This window comes from Ascaphus truei, chromosome 5, assembly GCF_040206685.1.
Source record: "Ascaphus truei isolate aAscTru1 chromosome 5, aAscTru1.hap1, whole genome shotgun sequence".
Lineage (NCBI taxonomy): Eukaryota > Metazoa > Chordata > Amphibia > Anura > Ascaphidae > Ascaphus > Ascaphus truei.
The window spans coordinates 124,430,634-124,453,169 of record NC_134487.1 but is presented as its reverse complement, the minus strand read 5'-3'; the positions used below and the strand labels follow the sequence as shown (position 1 = coordinate 124,453,169).

Here is a 22,536-nt window from a genome sequence, read left to right as displayed (position 1 = left end):
AGGGGAGGTGAAGGGGGGGCGGAGGGGAGGTGAAGGGGGCGGAGGGGAGGTGAAGGGGGGGTGGAGGGGGTAGGTGGGAAGGGTGGAGGTGGGGGGCTGGGGGGGAGGGGGGAGGTGAAGGGGGGGTGAGGGTAGATGAAGGGGGGTGGAGGGGAGGTGAAGGGGGTGTGGTAAGGGGGGGGAGGTGGTGGGAAGGGGGGGGAGGTGGTGGGAAGGGGGGGGGAGGTGGTGGGGAGGTGGGAGGTTGTAAGGGGGGAGTGAAGGTGGGGGTGAAGGGGGGTGGGGGTGGAGGTGGGGGGGCGGTGAATGTGGGGGTGGAGGGGGGGTGAAGGTGGGGGTGGAGGGGAGGTGAAGGTAGGGGTGGAGGGGAGGTGAAGCGGGGGTGGAGGGGAGGTGAAGCGGGGGTGGAGGGGAGGTGAAGCGGGGGTGAAGGGGAGGTGAAGGGGAGGTGAAGCGGGGGTGGAGGGGAGGTGAAGGGGGGGGTGGAGGGGAGGTGAAGGGGGGGGGTGGAGGGGAGGTGAAGGGGGGGTGGAGGGGAGGTGAAGGGGGGGTGGAGGGGAGGTGAAGGGGAGGTGAAGGGGGGGAGGGAGGGGAGGTGAAGGGGGGGGGTGGAGGGGAGGTGGTGGAGGGGAGGTGAAGGGGGGGGGGTGGAGGGGAGGTGAAGGGGGGGGGTGGAGGGGAGGTGAGGGGGGGTGGAGGGGAGGTGAGGGGGGGGTGGAGGGGAGGTGAAGGGGGGGGTGGAGGGGAGGTGAAGGGGGGGGTGGAGTGGAGGGGGTGGAGGGGAGGTGAAGGGGAGGGGTGGAGGTGAAGGGGAGGGGTGGAGGGTAGGTGAAGGGGAGGGGTGGAGGGTAGGTGAAGGGTAGGTGTGGAGGGGAGGTGAAGGGGGGGGTGGAGGGCAGGTGAAGGGGGGGGTGGAGGGGGGGGTGGAGCGGAGGTGAAGGGGGGGGTGGAGGGGAGGTGAAGGGGGGGGTGGAGGGGAGGTGAAGGGGGGGTGGAGGGGAGGTGAAGCGGGGGGAGGAGGGGAGGTGAAGGGGGGGGGGGGTGGAGGGGAGGTGAAGGGGGGGGGGTGGAGGGGAGGTGAAGGGGGGGGTGGAGGGGAGGTGAAGGGGGGGTGGAGGGGAGGTTAAGGGGGGGGGGGTGGAGGGGAGGTTAAGGGGGGGTGGAGGGGAGGATAAGGGGGGGTGGAGGGGAGGTTAAGGGGGGGGTGGAGGGGAGGTGAAGTGGAGGGAGGGGAGGTGGAGGGGAGGTGGAAGGGAGGTGGAGTGGAGGTGGAAGGGAGGGGAAGTGGAGTGAGGGGTGGGTGAGGGGAGGTGAAGGTCGCTCACTCACCCGTCCGGCAGCTCCCACGTGGATCTGAGGCGGGAGGCAGCGTGTTGTGGCCGCTCCCCCGCTGTGTCCCTGGCGCGCGCTCGCTCACTCCGCTCCCCCGCTGACTGTAGCGGCGCCGGGGGGGGGGGTGGAGGGGAAGTGAGTGAGGGAAGGTGAAGGGGGTGAGGGGAGGTGAAGGCCGCTCACTCACCCGTCCGGTAGCTCTCTCACCCGTCCGGCAGCTCCCTCCCCCGTCCGGCAGCTCCCACGTGGAGGGGGGGGGTGAAAGCGCGGGAAACAGGGAGAGGCGGAGGAAGAGGCGGAGCCTCCGGGACCGGTGGGGAAAAGAGCGGGAGATGTGCTGCTAACACTGTGAGTCCCGCTAATGTATGTAACACCGTGTGTGTGGGGGGGTGGGAGGGGGTTGTGTGTGTGGGGGTGGGGGGGTTGTGTGTGTGGGGGTTGTGTGTGTGGGGGTGGGGGTGTGTGTATAGTGATGTGTGTGTGTGTGTGTGTGTGTGTGTATAGTGATGTGTGGGGGTGTGTATAGTGGTGTGTGTGTGTGTGTGTGTGTGTGTGTGTGTGTGTGTGTGTGTGTGTGTGTGTGTGTGTGTGTGTGTGTGTGTGTGTGTGTGTGTATAGTGATGTGTGTGTGTGTGTGTGTGTGTGTATAGTGATGTGTGTGTGTGTGTGTGTGTGTGTGTGTGTGTGTGTGTGTGTGTGTGGTGATGTGTGTGTGTGTGTGTGTGTGTGTGTGTATAGTGATGTGTGTGTGTGTGTGTGTGTGTGTGTGTGTGTGTGTGTGTGTGTGTGTGTGTGTGTGTGTGTGTATAGTGATGTGTGTGTGTGTGTGTGTGTGTGTGTGTGTGTGTGTGTGTGTGTGTGTGTGTGTGTGTGTGTGTGTGTGTGTGTGTGTGTGTGTGTGTGTGTATAGTGATGTGTGTGTGTGTGTGTGTGTGTGTATAGTGATGTGTGTGTGTGTGTGTGTGTGTGTGTGTGTGTGTGTGTGTGTGTGTGTGTGTGTGTGTGTGTGTGTGTGTGTGTGTGTGTGTGTGTGTGTATAGTGATGTGTGTGTGTGTGTGTGTGTGTGTATAGTGATGTGTGTGTGTGTGTGTGTGTTGTGTGTGTGTGTGTGTGTGTGTGTGTGTGTGTGTGTGTGTGTGTGTGTGTGTGTGTGTAGTGATGTGTGTGTGTGTGTGTGTGTGTATAGTGATGTGTGTGTGTGTGTGTGTATAGTGATGTGTGTGTATAGTGATGTGTGTGTGTGTGTATAGTGATGTGTGTGTGTGTGTGTGTGTGTGTGTGTGTGTGTGTGTGTGTGTGTGTATAGTGATGTGTGTGTGTGTGTGTGTGTGTGTGTGTGTGTGTGTGTGTGTGTGACGTGTGTGTGTGTGTGTGTGTGTGTGTGTGTGTGTGTGTGTGTGTGTGTGTGTGTGTGTGTGTGTGTGTGTATAGTGGTGTGTGTGTGTGTGTGTGTGTGTGTGTGTGTGTGTGTGTGTGTGTGTGTGTGTGTGTGTGTGTGTGTGTGTGTGTGTGTGTGTGTGTGTGTGTGTGCCCTTCACTCCGCCTCAGGCCAATGAGAGGTGTGCGGGGGCGGCCGGCCCAAGGGAGCAATCTCATTGGCCTGGCCCAAGGTCCAATGAGATTGCCGCTAGGGACACGGGGAGGGGCACAGGGAGACACATACAGACCCGGACACATAGGACACTTTCAGAAATATATAGTAGATTGGGGGGTTTTAAATAAATATATATTTATTAAGATGCTTGAATGGCCTCTTTAACAGTATTAATTCTTAGAGGAAATGTTTTTTTTTTAAATACACAGAAGAGGAGAACATTAAAAATATATATAACTTCTGGACTTTGAAAAAGATACTGTTACCTTAGTAATATAAGAATATATTTTAGCTTCTGAGTTACACTGACTGAAGGATTGAATTGAAACGGAGCCATTTAGTGAACCCTGGGAAGCAAGATTTTGATGATTGATCACAGGTGAATGTATTGATTGGCAGCTTAGGCAATTCGTTTTCAATGAAGGTAATAAAAGTCGGCATATATTAAAACCCCCAATATATATATATATATATGCAAATATAGCTGTATGCTCATCTGCATGTCTTAGGCAGGTCTGCAACCCCACCATAACTTAACTCAGCCTCACCATAACTTAACTCAGTATTATGGTTTAGCCTATCCCATAGCCTCTCTTGCATTCCCAGTAAAATCAACCCCACACTGATGAGACCCATCAAGGTCGAAACAGCTGTCTGTGGGTGGTTTTCTGGGTATGCACCTTAACCCTGGCTGTGCTCAAAGCTGTGACCATGCAGTAAGCTCAAGCCTATAGGGAACCATGTTAAAAATGGTTATTGAGGCAAAAAGTGACACTGTGTGCTCATTTGCATGTCATTTCCCAGAATCCCTTGCTGCAGTGGAAGTGCTGTATGCTGGGTGATAATGGGGAAAGGTGGGGTTGCAGACCTACCTAAGACATGCAGATGAGCATACAGCTATATTTTCATATTTGCTTTCCTGTGGAGGGTTTTTGTCACTTTTTTTACTCACCATAACTTAACTCAGTATTATGGTTTAGCCTATCCCATAGCCTCTCTTGCATTCCCAGTAAAATCAACCCCACACTGATGAGACCCATCAAGGTCGAAACAGCTGTCTGTGGGTGGTTTTCTGGGTATGCACCTTAACCCTGGCTGTGCTCAAAGCTGTGACCATGCAGCAAGCTCAAGCCTATAGGGAACCATGTTAAAAATGGTTATTGAGGCAAAAAGTGACACTGTGTGCTCATTTGCATGTCATTTCCCAGAATCCCTTGCTGCAGTGGAAGTGCTGTATGCTGGGTGATAATGGGGAAAGGTGGGGTTGCAGACCTACCTAAGACATGCAGATGAGCATACAGCTATATTTGCATATTTGCTTTCCTGTGGAGGGTTTTTGTCACTTTTTTTACTCACCATAACTTAACTCAGTATTATGGTTTAGCCTATCCCATAGCCTCTCTTGCATTCCCAGTAAAATCAACCCCACACTGATGAGACCCATCAAGGTCGAAACAGCTGTCTGTGGGTGGTTTTCTGGGTATGCACCTTAACCCTGGCTGTGCTCAAAGCTGTGACCATGCAGCAAGCTCAAGCCTATAGGGAACCATGTTAAAAATGGTTATTGAGGCAAAAAGTGACACTGTGCTCATTTGCATGTCATTTCCAGAATCCCTTGCTGCAGTGGAAGTGCTGTATGCTGGGTGATAATGGTGAAAGGTGGGTTGCAGACCTGCCTAAGACATGCAGATGAGCATACAGCTATATTTGCATATTTTGCTTTCCTGTGGAGGGTTTTTGTCACTTTTTTTACTCACCATAACTTAACTCAGTATTATGGTTTAGCCTATCCCATAGCCTCTCTTGCATTCCCAGTAAAATCAACCCCACACTGATGAGACCCATCAAGGTCGAAACAGCTGTCTGTGGGTGGTTTTCTGGTATTGCACCTTAACCCTGGCTGTGCTCAAAGCTGTGACCATGCAGCAGCTCAAGCCTATAGGGAACCATGTTAAAAATGGTTATTGAGGCAAAAAGTGACACTGTGTGCTCATTTGCATGTCATTTCCCAGAATCCCTTGCTGCAGTGGAAGTGCTGTATGCTGGGTGATAATGGGGAAAGGCGGGTTGCAGACCTGCCTAAGACATGCAGATGAGCATACAGCTATATTTGCATATTTGCTTCCTGTGGAGGTTTTTGTCACTTTTTTTACTCACCATAAACTTAACTCAGTATTATATATATATATATATATATATATATATATATATATATATATATATATATATATATATATATATATATATATATATATATATATATATATATATATATATATATAGTATATATTGGGGGTTTTAATAGATGCCGACTTTATTACCTTCATTGAAAACGAATTGCCTAAGCTGCCAATCAATACATTCTCCTGTGATCAATCATCAAAATCTTGCTTCCCAGGGTTCACTAAATGGCTCCGTTTCAATTCAATCCTTCAGTCAGTGTAACTCAGAAGCTAAAATATATTCTTATATTACTAAGGTAACAGTATCTATTGTTACAGTTTGCAGCTCAATCTGCTTGGACATTGGCAACAAATGATCAAAAACAGGAAAGTGTTACAAAGATCTTGCACTGCTGGGGAGGTGGGCTAAAGCCTGCTATAGAAATCATAGGCTGCTCAGTATATTAAAACTCATTAAAATGGTATTAAGAGTTACATTTTAAAAAAAATGTAGGAAATTGCTTGGATTACTCTTTTAAATCAGACAAAGTATCCTGCTTTGGAATGGTGCTGTCCCGCAGGGCATTTTCTACTGATGTCTCATGGTGGGTCTGTGAGGATTACATCCTGGTCTGAAGGGTCTGTTTTGATTAAAGGGCGGAAATCAAGATACTGGGTTTATGATACTTTGGGGTAACATTTAATCCCCTTCCTGGGGTTCACATATTAGAGAACAGCTTCTTCACACCTCTGCTATTCACCCACCTCTGACACCTCGTATACTTATCTCCTGCTAATTTATGCTACTCTTGTCCACTTGAAGACTCCCTACCAGTGGATAGACATAGACGGGCACCCGGGCAAAAAAATATTCAGGGCCCAATTAATATTAATTCTGATTGCGATTTTTTTCTCCATCCCCATCCTGTCCTTGATCCTCTCTCTCATCATCCCTCCCCTCCTCATCATCTCTTCCCCTCCTCCTCCTCTTCTTCATCATCATCATCTTTCCTCCTCATCCTCTCTCCCTGTCCGCATCTCTCCCCTCCTCCTCATCATCCTCTCCCCCTCCTCCACATCATCTCTCCCCCCCTCCACAACCTTATCTTTCTCTCCTCCCCCTTCCCCCAGCATGTCTCTCTCTTCTCCCCACAGCATGTCTCTCTCGTTTCCCCCGCATCTCTCTACTCTCCCACCAGCATCTCTCTCCTCTCCCCCCAGCATGTCTCTCTCCTTTCCCCCCAGCACATCTTTCCCTCTCCTTCCCAAACAGAATCTTTATCTCCTCCCACCACATCATGTTTCCCTCTGCTATCCCCCCAGCATGTCTCTCTCTCCTCTCCCCCCCCCCCCAGCATGTCTCACTTTCCCACCCTCCGAGCATGTCTCTCTCCACATCCCAGCATTACTTTCTCCCTCCCCCCAACTCTCTCTTCTTACACTGCTCATATCATTCTCTCTGTTCTCTCCTCATGTATTTATCTTATTTCCCCCTCATGTATTTTTATTTCTTTTCTGTCTTCTTCCCTTTTTCATGTCTGTTTTTACCCCTGTGATTTAACCCTTCCCTCCCTCTCACATTTCCCAGCCTGTCTCTCAGGCTGCAGCTCCAGCCCCACGCTGCTCGACTTGAGGCCCCGCCCACCTACGGAGGCTCTGCAGAGGAAGGATTTCCCCTCTGTCCTTCCTGCTGTATCTCAGGGCTCCGCCCCCTGACCCAGGCCCCGCCCACCTGCAGAGGAAGGATTTCCCCTCTGTCCTTCCTGCTGTATCTCAGGGCTCCGGCCCCTGACCCAGGCCCCGCCCACCTGCAGAGGAAGGGATTTCCCCTCTGTCCTTCCTGCGGTATCTCAGGGCTCCGCCCCCTGACCCAGGCCCCGCCCACCTGCAGAGGAAGGGATTTCCCCTCTGTCCTTCCTGCTGTATATCAGGGCTCCGCCCCCTGACCCAGGCCCCGCCCACCTGCAGAGAAAGGGATTTCCCTTCCTTCCTACTGCATCTTCCGCAATGTGCTGCCGATATATGCGCTTCCTTACAACTGTGCTGTCACAGTACACATAAAGAAGAAACCTTTGAGGTTTCGAAAGCTCTGTATACTATAACTTATTTTATGTAGAACTCTAATGGTGGTCCACAAAGTATCACAAGGCACATTGAATCTAAGTTTCATTTAGAAACACAAATATGTAAGGAAACAAAAGCTTGAAATACATTGAGGCCTAAGGCTGCGGCCCCGCTGGCGCTGACGCGCTCATGCTTGAGAGCGGTGACATCACCAACTCTCCAAGCATGAGCGCTGGGTGTCCTGTATATTTTGGAAGCGCGCGCGTGAGGGCATGTTGAATGCACTTCAAACTCTCTTTTTTTTGTCTCGCCAAGCTTGGGAGAGCGCGGGCGCGCGGGGACGTGAGTATTAAGATTGCAATAAGTAAACTCAGCAATTTCTTACATTTGACACAGATAGGATTAGGATCTTAAACCAATTCGGTTTCAGTGATATAGGAAAACAGTTAGTACTTGATGCATAGCATTATATTATAGGTGTCATATAGCTCTGCTTACCTCTCTTTGTGTTCTGTCCACTGTAACAAGAGGGAATACAGGTTTCCGAGCATCTAAGTACAGTGACGCTGTAAAAGTCTTGCCCTAATCAGAGGCTCCCAACTCCAGTCCTCAAGGACCACTAACAGTGCAGGTTTTCAGGCTACCCTCACTGCACCGACACACTTTATTCGAGCAAATACCCAGTATGTACCTGGCAGATACCTGGAATGCGCCGCTCCTCACCTCTGACAAGCCCCGTTGCGTTTGCCTTCCCAGCCTGGGTTCATGCCTGGCTGACGGGCGGCTGATCTGTTAAATGATAATGATTAGGATTTAATAGGCTGCAATGCTTCGCGTGTCTACCAGGTGGCATAAATTCATGAATTGTAATGCAGTATATATATATATACTGTGCAGTATTGCAGCCAGCGGGAATAAAATGCTTCAATCCCTGCCTGGAAAATACCTCAATGCACTCGGGCAGAAAACAGTCACAAACCTCAATACACCCGGGTATACCCGAATTCGTGGGACTAGCCGAGCTCGAATAAAGTGTGTCGCCAGTGTCACATTAGCACAGGAGCCCCAGTCATTTTGACTGAACCACCTGTGCTCAAGCAGAAGTGTACTTAATACCTGCACTGTTTGTGGTCCTTCAGGACTGGAGTTGAGAACCTCTGGTCTACATGTTGTTGTCCCAACTCCCACCACTTACAGCAATAACAAAACGGATGGGTTGGGAACTTGAAAAATGTACTCCATAGATCTCTTTAAATACAATGTTGTTTATTTAACTATGCTGTTACTCCTGCCCATGTTTTAGAGTGACTGCGAGTGTAACACACGGTTTAGAGGAAATGGCATTGAATGCGAACCAATAAATGTATGTCTGGAGCAGACTGAAAGGTGTCATTATTTGGTAAGTTTCTTTTTCTGACTTTTAATTAAATATGTTTTTCCCTAAACAGTTTCTAGTCCTTCATTATTTTGCCCCATACATATTGTGATTTTACAGGGAGAAGCATACATGATAATATATCACAGATCTAGGCAGAGGGAGGCAGACCGCCACGACACATGGCTATATGCCGAGTGGAGGAGGCATGGCGCGAGTGATTTTAGATGAAGCGTTTTCTTCCCCAGATCTAATGGCCATACCCCCTTGCCGCACACCCCTCCCCCCCCCCCCCCAGCCGGGCGGGCGCGCACCCCAGGAGCCAAGTCTGTGTTTCCCTTTTGGTACGAGAAAGAGGGGGATAGAAAGTTGGACTAAGTGGGGGAGAAACAGAAAAAGGAGAAGAAGAAGAAGAGAAGGGGAAGGGGTAGGAAGGGAAAGGGATGGGGGTGGGGAGGAGGATAAGGGGGTGAGGTGCCCCCCCCACCCCCACCGGAGGCCCTGTCCCATTGTTATTATTATTATTATTATTATTATTATTATTATACGGTATGTTTACTTTCACTTTTTCCTTTAAACTCAAAATTATATTGATAAGTAACCTTATTGGGAAGCTTACCACTAGATTCCCAATGCAGAGAAACCCAAACTCAACTCAACTCAAAAGAATAATGAGTTGGTGTGCAGGCTCTGTGTTTTGTTTTTACTCATTTTATACTGTATTTGCTGCTTCACGCAGCAGGCTGAAGCTTTCAATACAGTAAATACATTTTATAAAGGAATTTGGTAACCAAAAGTGACGATGTTCTCATTTTCCTATTCACAAAGATGATTTGAGAGGCAGGAATGGCCATGGAAACACTCTTATTTTAGGGGGTTTCTCAGTTTCATTTTAGAATTCAATTCAGCTATCTCTCATTTTAATCTTGTCTGTAACGGTTACATACGCCCATAATCATCTTATCTCTAACTGTCCATGATATGTCCGTAAATTAAATGTATAACCTCTGTTCATTTAATGTAACCATATATTGTAACCATAACTCTGTGCCCAGGACATACTTTAAAACGTATGTCTTCAAGTATTGATGTATGTCTTCAAGTGTCTTCAAGTATGTCTTCCATGTGTTACTTCCTGGTAAAACATTTTACAAATAAAATAAATAAACTCAACACTGTATGAAGGTGTAATTAGAAATAATGTTGGTATATATTGAATATTGTGAGACGTGGTGTAACACTCTGTAAACAATGTATTCATTTGCATGCCAGTAAATGGAAGTTGTTGCACTACAACTGTGCTTACCCAGCTTTTCACACAATTTAATGTTATCCTGTAGGAAAATGCTTTGCATTTTTTTGTGTCAAATAAAAGCAATGACTACTGTACCTCTGCATTGTTTCTGCTTTGCCTGTCTCATCCTCTCTATACAGGAGTGAGCTCCTGTATAGAAATAAACCAGCACTCATTTTTGAGATTCCTTTTTTTATTCCAGGCAAAGTGTCAGAAAACGCCTTCTGGCTTCTGGGAATGTGTTTGTCGGGAAGGTTATGCAGGAGATGGTACAATCTGTTATGGAAATGCTGCAGAGGTAAGTATGCAATCGTGCTCGGTACCAAAAGGTCACCAGAAGTGTATTTAATATAAGTGACAAGATTTGCAGTATATATTTAATTTCCTCTTTTGTTTTTTTGGACTAGGTGATTTCATCTCTACAAGAAGCCTCAGAATTTCAGAAATGGGTTATTAATGTGAGTAACAAGCGATTAGATTTGGTTGTGATAACAATGCTAGCTTTCAATTACAGGAGTTTTAGTTTTAAATAAACAAGAGGTATGGAACATAAAAATAAAGACAGAGAACAACAGAACGTTTTGAATGTGAAAGGTTTATCACTGAATGGAAATAATAAAAGGTACAGTATTTTGGGGGGGGGCTGGGGGGGTACAGCTGCTACCATAATGTCGAGAATAACCAAAGTATTGAACGTGTGTCTGACTGTTTTTAAAACTGCTGTGTGCATAAATTATTTAAGCAATAGGGAAACCTGCAAAGTATTACAAAGCAATTAGTAAAAGTAATCCAAGCCTTTTACAGCACCGGTGTGCCACAATATAACGCTGACTCTCTTTATTGTTCATTATATTGACAGGATGCAACAATAAAGTCTATGCTTTCACAATCTTCAGATGTTACTGTGTTTGTGCCCTCCCAACAAGCTTTTGAAAATATGAACCAGCAGGATAAAGCATTTTGGCTGACAAAAGAAACTAGCGGAACCATGCTAAAGTAAATAAACTATTCCTTGTTCCACGTCACTCTTGGTACACTCATATCCTCTAGTAGCGTCATCAGATTTACATCAGTTGTATTTCTCTCCTCATTAGTCTTTCTCCTTTGTCTTTCTTAACATTCATTTTGGCTTTAATCTCATTGGCTTAAATCAGCCTACAGTAGAGGGAGGTAAGGAAGTAGTGGGATGATCAGTGCTTCCAAGAGAGGGATAACTGGGCCATGCTTTGCTTTGCTCTGCTACTGCTCTGGTTGAAAGTTGTCTCAATTGCATATCCTTAACAAGTGGGACATTGCCAGGACTCATCTCTTTATCTACACTGAGATCATGCTACCAAGTCATACCACGTTCCTTGGTGCCCTTATTTTAAATTAAACTTATAAACAGCACATAGAAGCAAAACATTTAAATACAGAAAACATGTTCAACTACACATTTAAAATATAGAGAGAGTGTGCAGTAGCATAGACCTCAGAATGCATTTAGCACTGAATGCCTCAAATCAGCTATCATTTTACATTTCAGCCTTAGCTGCCAAAGCCGGAGAAAACACACTGGACATGCATAAAAATTAAAGGCAACACCCTCTTATGTCATGTGTGGTTAACAGTGAATTAAGATAACAGTATGTCACCAGATCCAAACATCTGCCCAGAATTGCTCTGCTTGGCATCATTCTCTATTCATTCTTCATTTTCATGCCCTAAGTCAACCCACTCCTACCTTCTAGTAACTAAAAGGACAAAGGTATAGTCATTTAAAGGCAAACAAAAGGATAAACAAGAGGGCAGCCCTGCCCCCCTCTTGCACAGGAAGGGCTAGGTAACACCTTATTTAACAAAAAAGTCATAACCAAAAGTAGTAACATGGTGAGGGTGACTCCCTATTCTACTTTTTATTTTTTTGTACACGTTTCCAATTTCAGAAAAGTGCTTTAGTGCTTTATAACTAGAGGAATTTACCTCTGTGTATAGAAACCTAAATATTTGCTTATATTGAAAAGTTAGGCCATGATTATACCAAAAAACAACGGTGGCATCGCACCATGCAGCTCAAAAACAAAATACATAAATCCAATTAAAGTTAACATACCAGTAAGCGCCGCCTGAAGCTGCAGGGCAGACGACTGGTGAGGAGACAGAGGAATTTGTTATTGGCAGGCGACAGTCGCATCACGTGAGCTGTTCAGCCAATGAGGGCGAACCGCTCACGGCCACGCCTCCGCCACGCCTCCAAGCCTCCTCTACTACTCTTCTCTCCTGTCTCCCTGGTATAATCAAGATGCCGCTCGGCGTTAGCACAGGGTGACGTCACAGGATAGCGCTGCCGCCCTGAAGCTCTTGGAATAATCGAGGCCTTAGCCAATAATTTAGTAAAATGATGAACTTTTTTTTTTGGTTATAGTAAACCTTTTTAACTGCAACATGTTACCTTTTAGGTACCATATATTACCCAGCATCTACAGAGTTGGCGACTTAAAGAACTTGTCTTCAACTGACTTGATGGCAACTTCTCTGCGCAGTAATTACCTGCATCTTTCCAATGACAATGGGGTAAATTATTTTCTTCACATTACCACACCCTTAATAAAAGATTCTTGTGATTGAAAAATGAGTAATTTCTTTAATCTTACAGAGATGTTCGCAGTAGAGATGGGTGGAACTGTCAAAATGAGATCCTCTGCATTTCCCGGGCTTTCCCTTCATAATCCATTCCGTGCGGTAAAATCCGTCTGCGGCTTGAGTATTAAACAATCCAAGCGGATTAATCCGAATCTGCCATCGGATACAATCTGGGTGAATTTTGAAGAATCCGTACTCAGATTATATATTGAATCCAAAATCCGCACTTCGGTTTGTTAAAAATCTGCACTCTCCCCTCCCCTCTCGGATTTAATCTGAGTGCGGATTCAGAACAATCCGACCGTGGATTATTAATCCATTTTGCAGATTGTCAGTGATTAAAAAAAAAAAAATCCGGAAAAGGCAGATTGGCCTTTTTGAGACTGATCCGTGGAAATCCGCAGACCAAAGGAACCGGCCCATCCGGGTGGGATTCAAATGCGCCAAAAATCTGTCGTCCATCTCTAGTTCTCATCTTATTGATACATTATTCCAGTGTGCTTGTATTGTTGTGAAGCTGGGCATCAATCATGAAACTTTTTCGCCACTTCCTGTCCTTGAGAAGGACAGCACGGCCAGGTGTGGTCAAAGGTTTGTTATTCAAACTTGTCCACTCTTTTTAACTAATGGTAATTTATTGCAATGAAGCATCTCCGAAATCAAACAGAGATACTGAGTTAGACTTAATACTGTTTCAGAACTAATTGTTTTAAAGTCCAGAGCAAAAAATCAGGGCACTTTTAAGGATGATCTCTTTGAAGAAGACCCAGTGCAACTGAAATGAAAGCTTCATTCATTTATTTCAGAATATTACTGTTGAAGGAGCTAACATTGTTGTCGGAGATATAGTAGCAACAAATGGCGTTTTACATCTAATTGACAAGGTAAATCACTCAATTCATATTTCATTCGGAGTTGCATAGTAGATGAGGTTGAAAAAATACATGCGTCCATCAAGTTTAACCTATCTATCCTCTTTTCTATTATGTTACAGTACTATGCATAGCACAGTAATGGTCCCACATCTTATATACAGTGTGAGCACCACAGCCACAACTCTACACGACTGTTACTCACCCACTTGACACCCATCATACTTAGCTCCTGCTAATTTATAATAATCCTCTCACAGCTCCACTTGAAGACTTGCTACAGAGTATGTCTCCACCCTTAGGCTAAGGCCCCGCTCCCTCAGTCAGCCCGCCCGCACTGCAGACAGTCGGGGCGCTGACAGACACAGACCGCGATATGCGGTCTGTAGGGAGCAGGAGCCGGGGCTGGAGTGGGAGGGGCGTGGTTTAAGCGGAGGGGGCGTGGTTTAAGTGGAGGGGGCGTGGTTTAAGCAGAGGGACCCGCTACCCCCCCTCCACGGGCTCGGGCTCCCGGGCTGCAGGAGGGAGCTGCTGCGGGCTGCCCTACTCACACGCTGACACTCAGGCACACACACACACAGGCACACACAGACACACAGACAGGCACTCATGCACACACACACAGGCAGGCACTCACGCACTCAGGCACACACATACACACACACACACAGACAGGCACTCACGCTGCTTTCCCTTCACACTCTCCTCCCCGCTCCCCGAAGCCTCTCCTCCTCCCGAAGCCTACTAAACATTTTTTGCATACCTTTACTATACAATTTGAGTGCACGCTGACGCCACAACTATAAACGTGGCCTAAGATTTCAGTCGTTTATCCAGCTTTGGCTACCACAATAGAGTACAATCTAAATAAATGGACAGGTTATACCACTGAGCTCCAAAAAACATTTTTTTGTGTTGAATATTTGCCCTGGTCATGATGTAAAGAGCATGCTTTCACAAAAATGCAATAATGAAAGGAGTATTTTAGCCAATCAATTCATACAGTAACATAGCAATAATAGGTTCTCCAAAGGACAATCCAAAGCAACAATTGTGACTTTCTTTGCTTTACACGCAAAAATAAAATACTAGGTTTTTTCATGAATTTTGTAACTTCTAGGTCTTTTCCAACTGCGTAAGTGATCTTACTGTGTTTATTATTGAGCACAAGGCAACATGGGTAAACACAGGTTAGAATACTGCCAGGTGAGCCTGAACATGCCAGCTATCTGAGTGGAAGATAGGATGTACAAGGAGGTGTGATCATTTTACAATGTATATTTTGTAGGTCTTGACCCCTCTCACAGTCATGGCTGCGACAATGCCTGACCTTATTACAAGATTAGACCAGATGCCTGATTATTCCATCTTCCGGGGCTATATAATTGTAAGTATTAACTGATATATCAGTTTGCTATAACCTTATCATTCACATTTCATGAAGAAGGTGTCTCATTGCTGCTGAAAACCTCTGTATAACATACTCTACAGATAATCTCTAATTTGGTCCAATAGAAGATATTACTATCTGCAAATAATCCTATATGATAACATAATACATTGAAATTCTTTGTTATTTTTAGGAATACAAACTGGCAAAAGAGATTGAATCTTACGATTCCTATACTATGTTTGCACCTCATAATGATGCTATCAACAATTACATTCGGATCAAAAGACCAGCAACTGTGGTGTGTATCTTATCAATAGTATTCTATCATCTGATTCCTTGACAGTAAAAGAAGCAAATACTTGATTTTCTAACATGGAATATATTTCCTTATAAAAGCATTGTATCTGCCAGTTCAAAGTACAATGATATCCGCGCTCGCGCTGTCCCATGTATCTGTGGTAGACTGAAAACCTCGTGCAGCCACCTGTAGGAGTACTCCGCAGTCTCCTGTGTAGTAATCCCCCCTAGGGAAGCTCACGATGCGACACAAGAAAGAAGAAATGGGGAGCACTCTGAGATCTGCCAGTTCTCCTATATTGTGGATGGTAAACTCATAATGTAAGGATAGGTGCATTTACTATTTATTTTGTTTGCTCCACTGTTGTTATTATAGTATGTTTTATAGTATAGGAGCAGAATCTCTTGCTGCTACATACAGCATGTACAGTGTTTAGTTCAAGGATTGTGCTAGGCAGAGGTATACAACAGTCTACAAACGGCGGAGCTGGCAGAACCCCTGCTTTAGAAGGAATCTGGGTTTAAGGCTGACAGGGCTACATAGAAGCTGATTTGAATAATGTATTATGTGGTAGAAATAATCCCTTGTTCAGAAGCCACCCGGGTTTACTTTTCATCCCACTAGTAATTGAGTAGAATGCAAAGCCTGGTTATTTAGGTCTGACTGTATTGCCCAGAGATAAGAAGATCATGCGTCTTGTATCTTGGTTGCTGCCTGCATCTTCAAGATCTGTAGCTAATAATTATATTAGGAAAAGGAAAACAATGGTAAATTAGAGAAAGGGGTTAATCCATTGGCAGGAACCTGTCTAGCTAATGGATACCTGCAATCGATAACCTGCTTTTAAGAGCAAAGGCAGGTGCAGCTGGACATTTACCAATCAATGATATTTCCATGTGTTCCAGTAGAAGTAATGGGCTTTGGAAAGAGACTGGGAGGGGGAGGTTGCAACTGTGGGAATTGTGTTGCTATGGTGGTAACCCCTGTGTTTGCGTTATGGAACACATGACCCATTTTGCTTCACAAAATGCATTCAAAAGCATGTGGGTTATTGGAGAGTTGCTGAACTGAACAGCATATTTGTTGCACATTTTAAATAGTTAAATGTTTTGGTTCCTCAACACTTCCTTTCAAATTTGCTTCCAAAGTTTATATCACTCTTTTATATGTGTTCTGAGAATCCATGTTACTGCAAGTGCAGGCAAGAATCAAACCCAAAAAGATACCTCTTATACAGGACGTCCCATATGTGTGTTGTAGAACAGCGGTGCGCAAACTGGGGGGCGCGCCCCCCTGGAGGGCGCAAGATTGTTTAGGGGGGGCGCAGGAAGCAGCGGCGATTTTGCCAGGAGCAGAGGGAAAAAAGCCGTCTGCAGCTGCAATTTTTCTTTTGGCCATTAGGTGGCGCTGTGCTACAGTACACAGCAGCATCTCGTTGCTTCCTGCTTCCTGCGTGTGTGATATGGGGAGAGGGGGTGAGTGAGACTGGGACATGGGGGGGGGGGGGGTGTGAGTGAGACTGGGACATGGGGGGGGGGGGGGTGTGAGTGAGACTGGGACATGGGGGGGGGGTGTGAGTGAGACTGGGACATGGGGGGGGGGGGTGAGTGAGACTGGGACATGGGGGGGGGGGGGGTGAGTGAGACTGGGACATGGGGGGGGGGGTGAGTGAGACTGGGACATGGGGGGGGGGTGAGTGAGACTGGGACATGGGGGGGGGGGGTGAGTGAGACTGGGACATGGGGGGGGGGGGGGGTGAGTGAGACTGGGACATGGGGGGGGGGGGGTGAGTGAGACTGGGACATGGGGGGGGGGGTGAGTGAGACTGGGACATGGGGGGGGGGTGAGTGAGACTGGGACATGGGGGGGGGGGGGTGAGTGAGACTGGGACATGGGGGGGGGGTGAGTGAGACTGGGACATGGGGGGGGGGGTGAGTGAGACTGGGACATGGGGGGGGGTGAGTGAGACTGGGACATGGGGGGGGGGTGAGTGAGACTGGGACATGGGGGGGGGTGAGTGAGACTGGGACATGGGGGGGGTGAGTGAGACTGGGACATGGGGGGGGGGGTGAGTGAGACTGGGACATGGGGGGGGGGGTGAGTGAGACTGGGACATGGGGGGGGGGGGTGAGTGAGACTGGGACATGGGGGGGGGGGGGTGAGTGAGACTGGGACATGGGGGGGGGTGAGTGAGACTGGGACATGGGGGGGGGTGAGTGAGACTGGGACATGGGGGGGGGGGTGAGTGAGACTGGGACATGGGGGGGGGGGTGAGTGAGACTGGGACATGGGGGGGGGTGAGTGAGACTGGGACATGGGGGGGGGGGTGAGTGAGACTGGGACATGGGGGGGGGGTGAGTGAGACTGGGACATGGGGGGGGGGTGAGTGAGACTGGGACATGGGGGGGGGGGTGAGTGAGACTGGGACATGGGGGGGGGGGTGAGTGAGACTGGGACATGGGGGGGGGTGAGTGAGACTGGGACATGGGGGGGGGTGAGTGAGACTGGGACATGGGGGGGGGGGTGAGTGAGACTGGGACATGGGGGGGGGGTGAGTGAGACTGGGACATGGGGGGGGGTGAGTGAGACTGGGACATGGGGGGGGGTGAGTGAGACTGGGACATGGGGGGGGGGGTGAGTGAGACTGGGACATGGGGGGGGGGGAGTGAGACTGGGACATGGGGGGGGAGTGAGACTGGGACATGGGGGGGGAGTGAGACTGGGACATGGGGGGGGAGTGAGACTGGGACATGGGGGGGTGAGACTGGGACATGGGGGAGTGAGACTGGGACATGGGGGAGTGAGACTGGGACATGGGGGAGTGAGACTGGGACATGGGGGGGAGTGAGACTGGCACATGGGGGGGAGTGAGACTGGCACATGGGGGGGGAGTGAGACTGGCACATGGGGGGGGAGTGAGACTGGGACATGGGGGGGGGAGTGAGACTGGGACATGGGGGGGGGGCTGGGACATGTGGGGGGAGTGAGACTGGGACATGGGGGGGGAGTGAGACTGGGACATGGGGCTGGAGTGAGACTGGGACATGGGGGGGTGGGAGAGTGAGACTGGGACATGGGGGAGTGAGTGTGAGACTGGGACATGGGGGAGTGAGTGTGAGACTGAGGCATGGGGAGGGTGTGAGTGACATGAGGGGGGTGAGAGTGTGAGATGGGGAGGGGGGTGAGAGTGAGTGTGACATGGGGAGGGGGGGTGAAAGAGCTACATGGGGATGGGGATGAGAGAGACATTGGTGGGAGGGAGGGAGACACTGGCAGGAGGGAGAGAGACACAATGGCTGGAGGGAGAGTGCGAGAGAGACACTGGGGGGAGGGAGAGGCAATGGCTGGAAGGAGAGTGAGAGACAATGGAGGGAGGGGGACACTAGGGGGAGGGAGAAAGAAAGAGAGACACACAGAGGGAGGGAAAGAGAGTGGGGGGAGACACTGAGGGGAGGGATAGAGAGGGACTGGAGGGGGAGTGAGAAATACAGGGAGTTGGAGAGACTGGAAGAGGAGTGTGAGACTGGAAGAGGGGAGAGAGTGAGAGACAATGGGGGGAGGGAGAGAGTGAGAGACAATGGGGGGAGGGAGAAAGAGACACACACTGGGGGGAGGGAAAGAGAGTGGGGGGGAGGGGGAGACACTGAGGGGAGGAATAGAGAGGGACTGGAGGGGGAGTGAGAAATACAGGGAGAGACTGGAAGAGGTTAGAGAGGTCCTGAGGTGTTCTAATGTGGCGGGAAGAGAGAGATTAATAATACAGCAGAAATGGGAACGCTATTAGACAAATATTATAATATTTATTTTTAAGTTATGTAATTTGTGCTATAAATACTTTTTTTGTAGACGCGTGGCGGGGGCGTTACAAAGCTGGTTCGCCCTCAATGGCTGAACCAGCTCACGTGCGCTGACGTCATGTGATTTTGATTACATCAGGCAGGGGGGGCCCGAGAAATTTCATGGATGAAAAGGGGGGCTCGGCATAAAAAGTTTGCTCACCCCTGTTGTAGAACACAAATACAGGCATACCCCGGTTTAAGGACACTCACTTTAAGTACACTCGCGAGTAAGTACATATCGCCCAATAGGCAAACGGCAGCACACGCATGCGCCTGTCAGCACGTCCTGAACAGCAATACCGGCTCCCTACCTGTACCGAAGCTGTGCGCAAGCGGGGAGACTATAGAGCCTGTTACACATGCGTTATTTACATCAGTTATGCACGTATATGATGATTGCAGAACAGTACATGCATCGATCAGTGGGAAAAGGTAGTGCTTCACTTTAAGTACATTTTCCGCTTTACATACATGCTCCGGTCCCATTGCGTATGTTAAAGCGGGGTATGCCTGTATAAAACTCTGTTATGTGTAAAACGAATTATCGTATTCTTTGTCAGCTCTCCCAATTGGTCACTACTGGTGCTTGAATGGTTAAAGGAAAAGTATTTAATAATGTTTGCAGAAAATCATACAACATGACTTGTGCAAAACAAAAATGATAAATATTGGCATAATATATTCTTACTGATCTTCTTCAGGATGAAGACACAATCCGATACCACATTGTCATGGGGCAGCAGCTCCTGAAGAATGATCTTCACAATGGAATGCATCGGGAAACCCTGCTGGGATTTTCATTCCAAGTTGGCTTTTTTGTTCACAATGGGCAGGTACTTGAACGGAAATGTGGCTGAGATGTGCAAGGTTACAGTGCCTTGTAACCAGGGCTATTTTTTGTTGAGAAAATCAAGACAACTGAGTTTCAGCTCCGTTTAGCTTTTGAGTCCTATCACCTTTTCTAATAGGAATGAGGTTGGAATACTAATAGGTGTGGATAAATAGCTTTTCTGCAGCATTTCTTTATTTAAAGCTAAATTATTTATTGTAGATTAGATATACATTTTGCTTAGAGTTCAGGCATCTTGTGTCCCTACAAAAAACACTCCTGTTTGTAACTATTTTCTTTTCTTTTGGGCAGAGTAGCTAATCTGCTTTAGTCTTTAATTATGGTTCTCTTTGACACATGCTGTTTTCCACTACAGTTACTATGGCTTCCCTCTGTTCTGTGTGTGTATTTATACCCCCCTGAAATAAATAGAAAACTCAATGGTATAATTGTTTGACTTGATTAGAAATAAATCGTGATGCACTGTAAATCAAGTGAAGGGATACATATTGATGTCCACCAACTAAAACCTGCACAAAATAGACAACAATAGTTATCTATAAATATATTCTATACATTACATGCTGTTTTTTTGTTTTGTTTTTTTTTTCATTTAAAAGTGGTTTATTACCAGTAGGTATAATTTAAATAACTTCAATTTTTAAATTGACCTGACTCCTTAAGTAGACAAAAAACAGAAGTCCGCTGCTTCTCTAGTAATATCTCTGTTACTTAAAACCTCTATATGTGACAATCTTCCCCTATTACCATACAGTTGTTATACATAAAAAGCTCACCTGTTTACGTCTTAACACCTCTTATTGATATCCCTTCTAGCTGTATGTTAATGATGCCCCAGTAAATTATACTAACGTGGCAACCAACAAAGGAGTTATTCATGGATTGGGCAAAGTTCTGGAAATCCAGAAGAACAGATGTGATAGCAATGACACAACTATTGTTTTGGTAAACCATTTTTATATACTTCTGTGCTTCTTTAATATGTCTCTGTGAACTATTATACTTGCGCAAGGGCCAAAAACACCTGGAAGGGATATGTTATAAGGATCAATCACTACATAGTAATAGTTAGTGCGTCTATTCTTACCAGACAGCTCTACTGTGACAGCCTGGTACTGCCGAGGTTGTATAATATGACCAACCTTTAATATCACACCACCTCTTGCTCTCACAATCTGCATTTGGCAGTTGGCATTACCAGATGTTGTGGCTAGCAAGACAAAATCTGAGGTTACTGAATTATTATAGTCCCTTTCGGGCACTGTCTGCTCAGGCAAGGGTTTCTACTATTGTTTATCCCATTGTGTCTCTCTGGGAGACGAACTATTAGTTTAGCACATTCTCCTTTCTTAGAGATAAGCTCCAGTTAATGTTTAGTATTGGACTAGTTCACCACAGCCTCTTACAATAAGTGCCCGAATCTGGTATTAATAATAGTACATAGCTTATTATAATATCTGCAGGTACACAATGGATGTAGGCTAGTTAACACACAGCTTTTCAGCAATGTAAGTCAAATGTCTAACACCAGTATGGCCTTTAAGCAGGTATCTTGTGTACTTATATACTAACACTATGCACTCATATTTACAACTTTTTTTGTTTTTAAGAGCAAATGTGCCGAATGTTTATATGGACCTGTATGTCCCCAAGGCACAACACCTTTGGTAAGTACTATATGCAGAATAGCAATGGATGATAACATCCAAAACACATCTTTCAATCCGACTATTTTTTTTTTCTTTCTATTCTCTGTTTCTCCCATTTGACATTATTCAACACAGCATATGAGGTTTTAGGTAAAAAGAAATAAATATCTAAAGAACATGTATTACTGTATGCATTCAATAATTACATTATCTTTTTATTTTAAGCCTAAGTAGCCTGCAATGTATATTGATATTAACAGTCAATATACATTGTATATGGAACCATGAAAATTTGCTGCAATGGCTCTCACGCAGAGGGCAATGAACCCCGGCTGCTTCTCAGCTCTATCCCCATCATATGCCATATTATTTGTTAGATTTTACAACTTTCATAACACAATACAGATGTTATATATTTGCAGCGTGTTACTACAGTACTTACAAATGCAGTATGTCGCTAAGTAATCATATCCTTATTATAAATGACCTGCTTGTCACTTGGTCTTCCTTTCCATTATTTGTCTGACGGGGAAATACAACTTTTGTTTTGTGCAGCCCGGTGAGAAAAAGAATTGCATATTCACAAAGTATCATATAGCAAAAAGATTCATATACGTTGGATGCCAGACAAAATGTGTTAACACTACAATTGTGAGTATGTCTTTGTGCTTTCTTTTTATTTCTACTGATGTGTTTCAGTGGGGGTGTGTGTGTGTGTGTGTGTGTGTGTGTGTGTGTGTGTGTATATATATATATACTGAAAACTGGATCAGCACTCAAAAATAATAATGAATGAAGGACTAACGTTTTGGTCTCACCAAATTTCTTCTTTAATGTTTCTTCTTTTTTCTTTATTGCTGCTTATTTTATATATTAAAGAAGAAACTTAGTGAGACCAAAACGTAAGTCCTTCATTATTATTTTTCTTTTTTGGGTGCTGATTCAGTTTGGTTTTTGCATAGTTGTATGCATCTTGTGGTATGGATGCAGAATCATAGCACCTCTAGCTTACTTGTGTTAGACAGGGTGAGTGCTGTCTTATTCTATTTTTTATGTGTGTATATATATATAAATAAAAAAAGTAGCGCCAAAAGGTATTCAAATCAAAACCAGTGATTGACAATAAATGTTATTAAATAATTACCCTAAAATATTAATAGAGTGAACCCAGGTGATTTGAATAGGCGCTAA

General features: G+C 46.4%; 1 protein-coding gene across 1 annotated transcript in view; it reads left to right on the top strand.

Annotated features, from left to right (window-relative positions):
* Positions 1–22,536, top strand: part of STAB2 (stabilin 2) — a 182,053-nt gene that overhangs the window by 79,220 nt on the left and 80,297 nt on the right. Inside the window, exons 26-37 of the mRNA XM_075600600.1 lie at positions 8,457–8,552; positions 10,025–10,120; positions 10,230–10,280; positions 10,682–10,818; positions 12,261–12,375; positions 13,251–13,328; positions 14,605–14,703; positions 14,900–15,007; positions 19,548–19,679; positions 20,513–20,641; positions 21,307–21,363; positions 21,901–21,996. Of these exons, the coding sequence (XP_075456715.1) occupies positions 8,457–8,552; positions 10,025–10,120; positions 10,230–10,280; positions 10,682–10,818; positions 12,261–12,375; positions 13,251–13,328; positions 14,605–14,703; positions 14,900–15,007; positions 19,548–19,679; positions 20,513–20,641; positions 21,307–21,363; positions 21,901–21,996 (1,194 nt within the window). The remainder of the gene's footprint in view (positions 1–8,456; positions 8,553–10,024; positions 10,121–10,229; positions 10,281–10,681; positions 10,819–12,260; positions 12,376–13,250; positions 13,329–14,604; positions 14,704–14,899; positions 15,008–19,547; positions 19,680–20,512; positions 20,642–21,306; positions 21,364–21,900; positions 21,997–22,536) is intronic.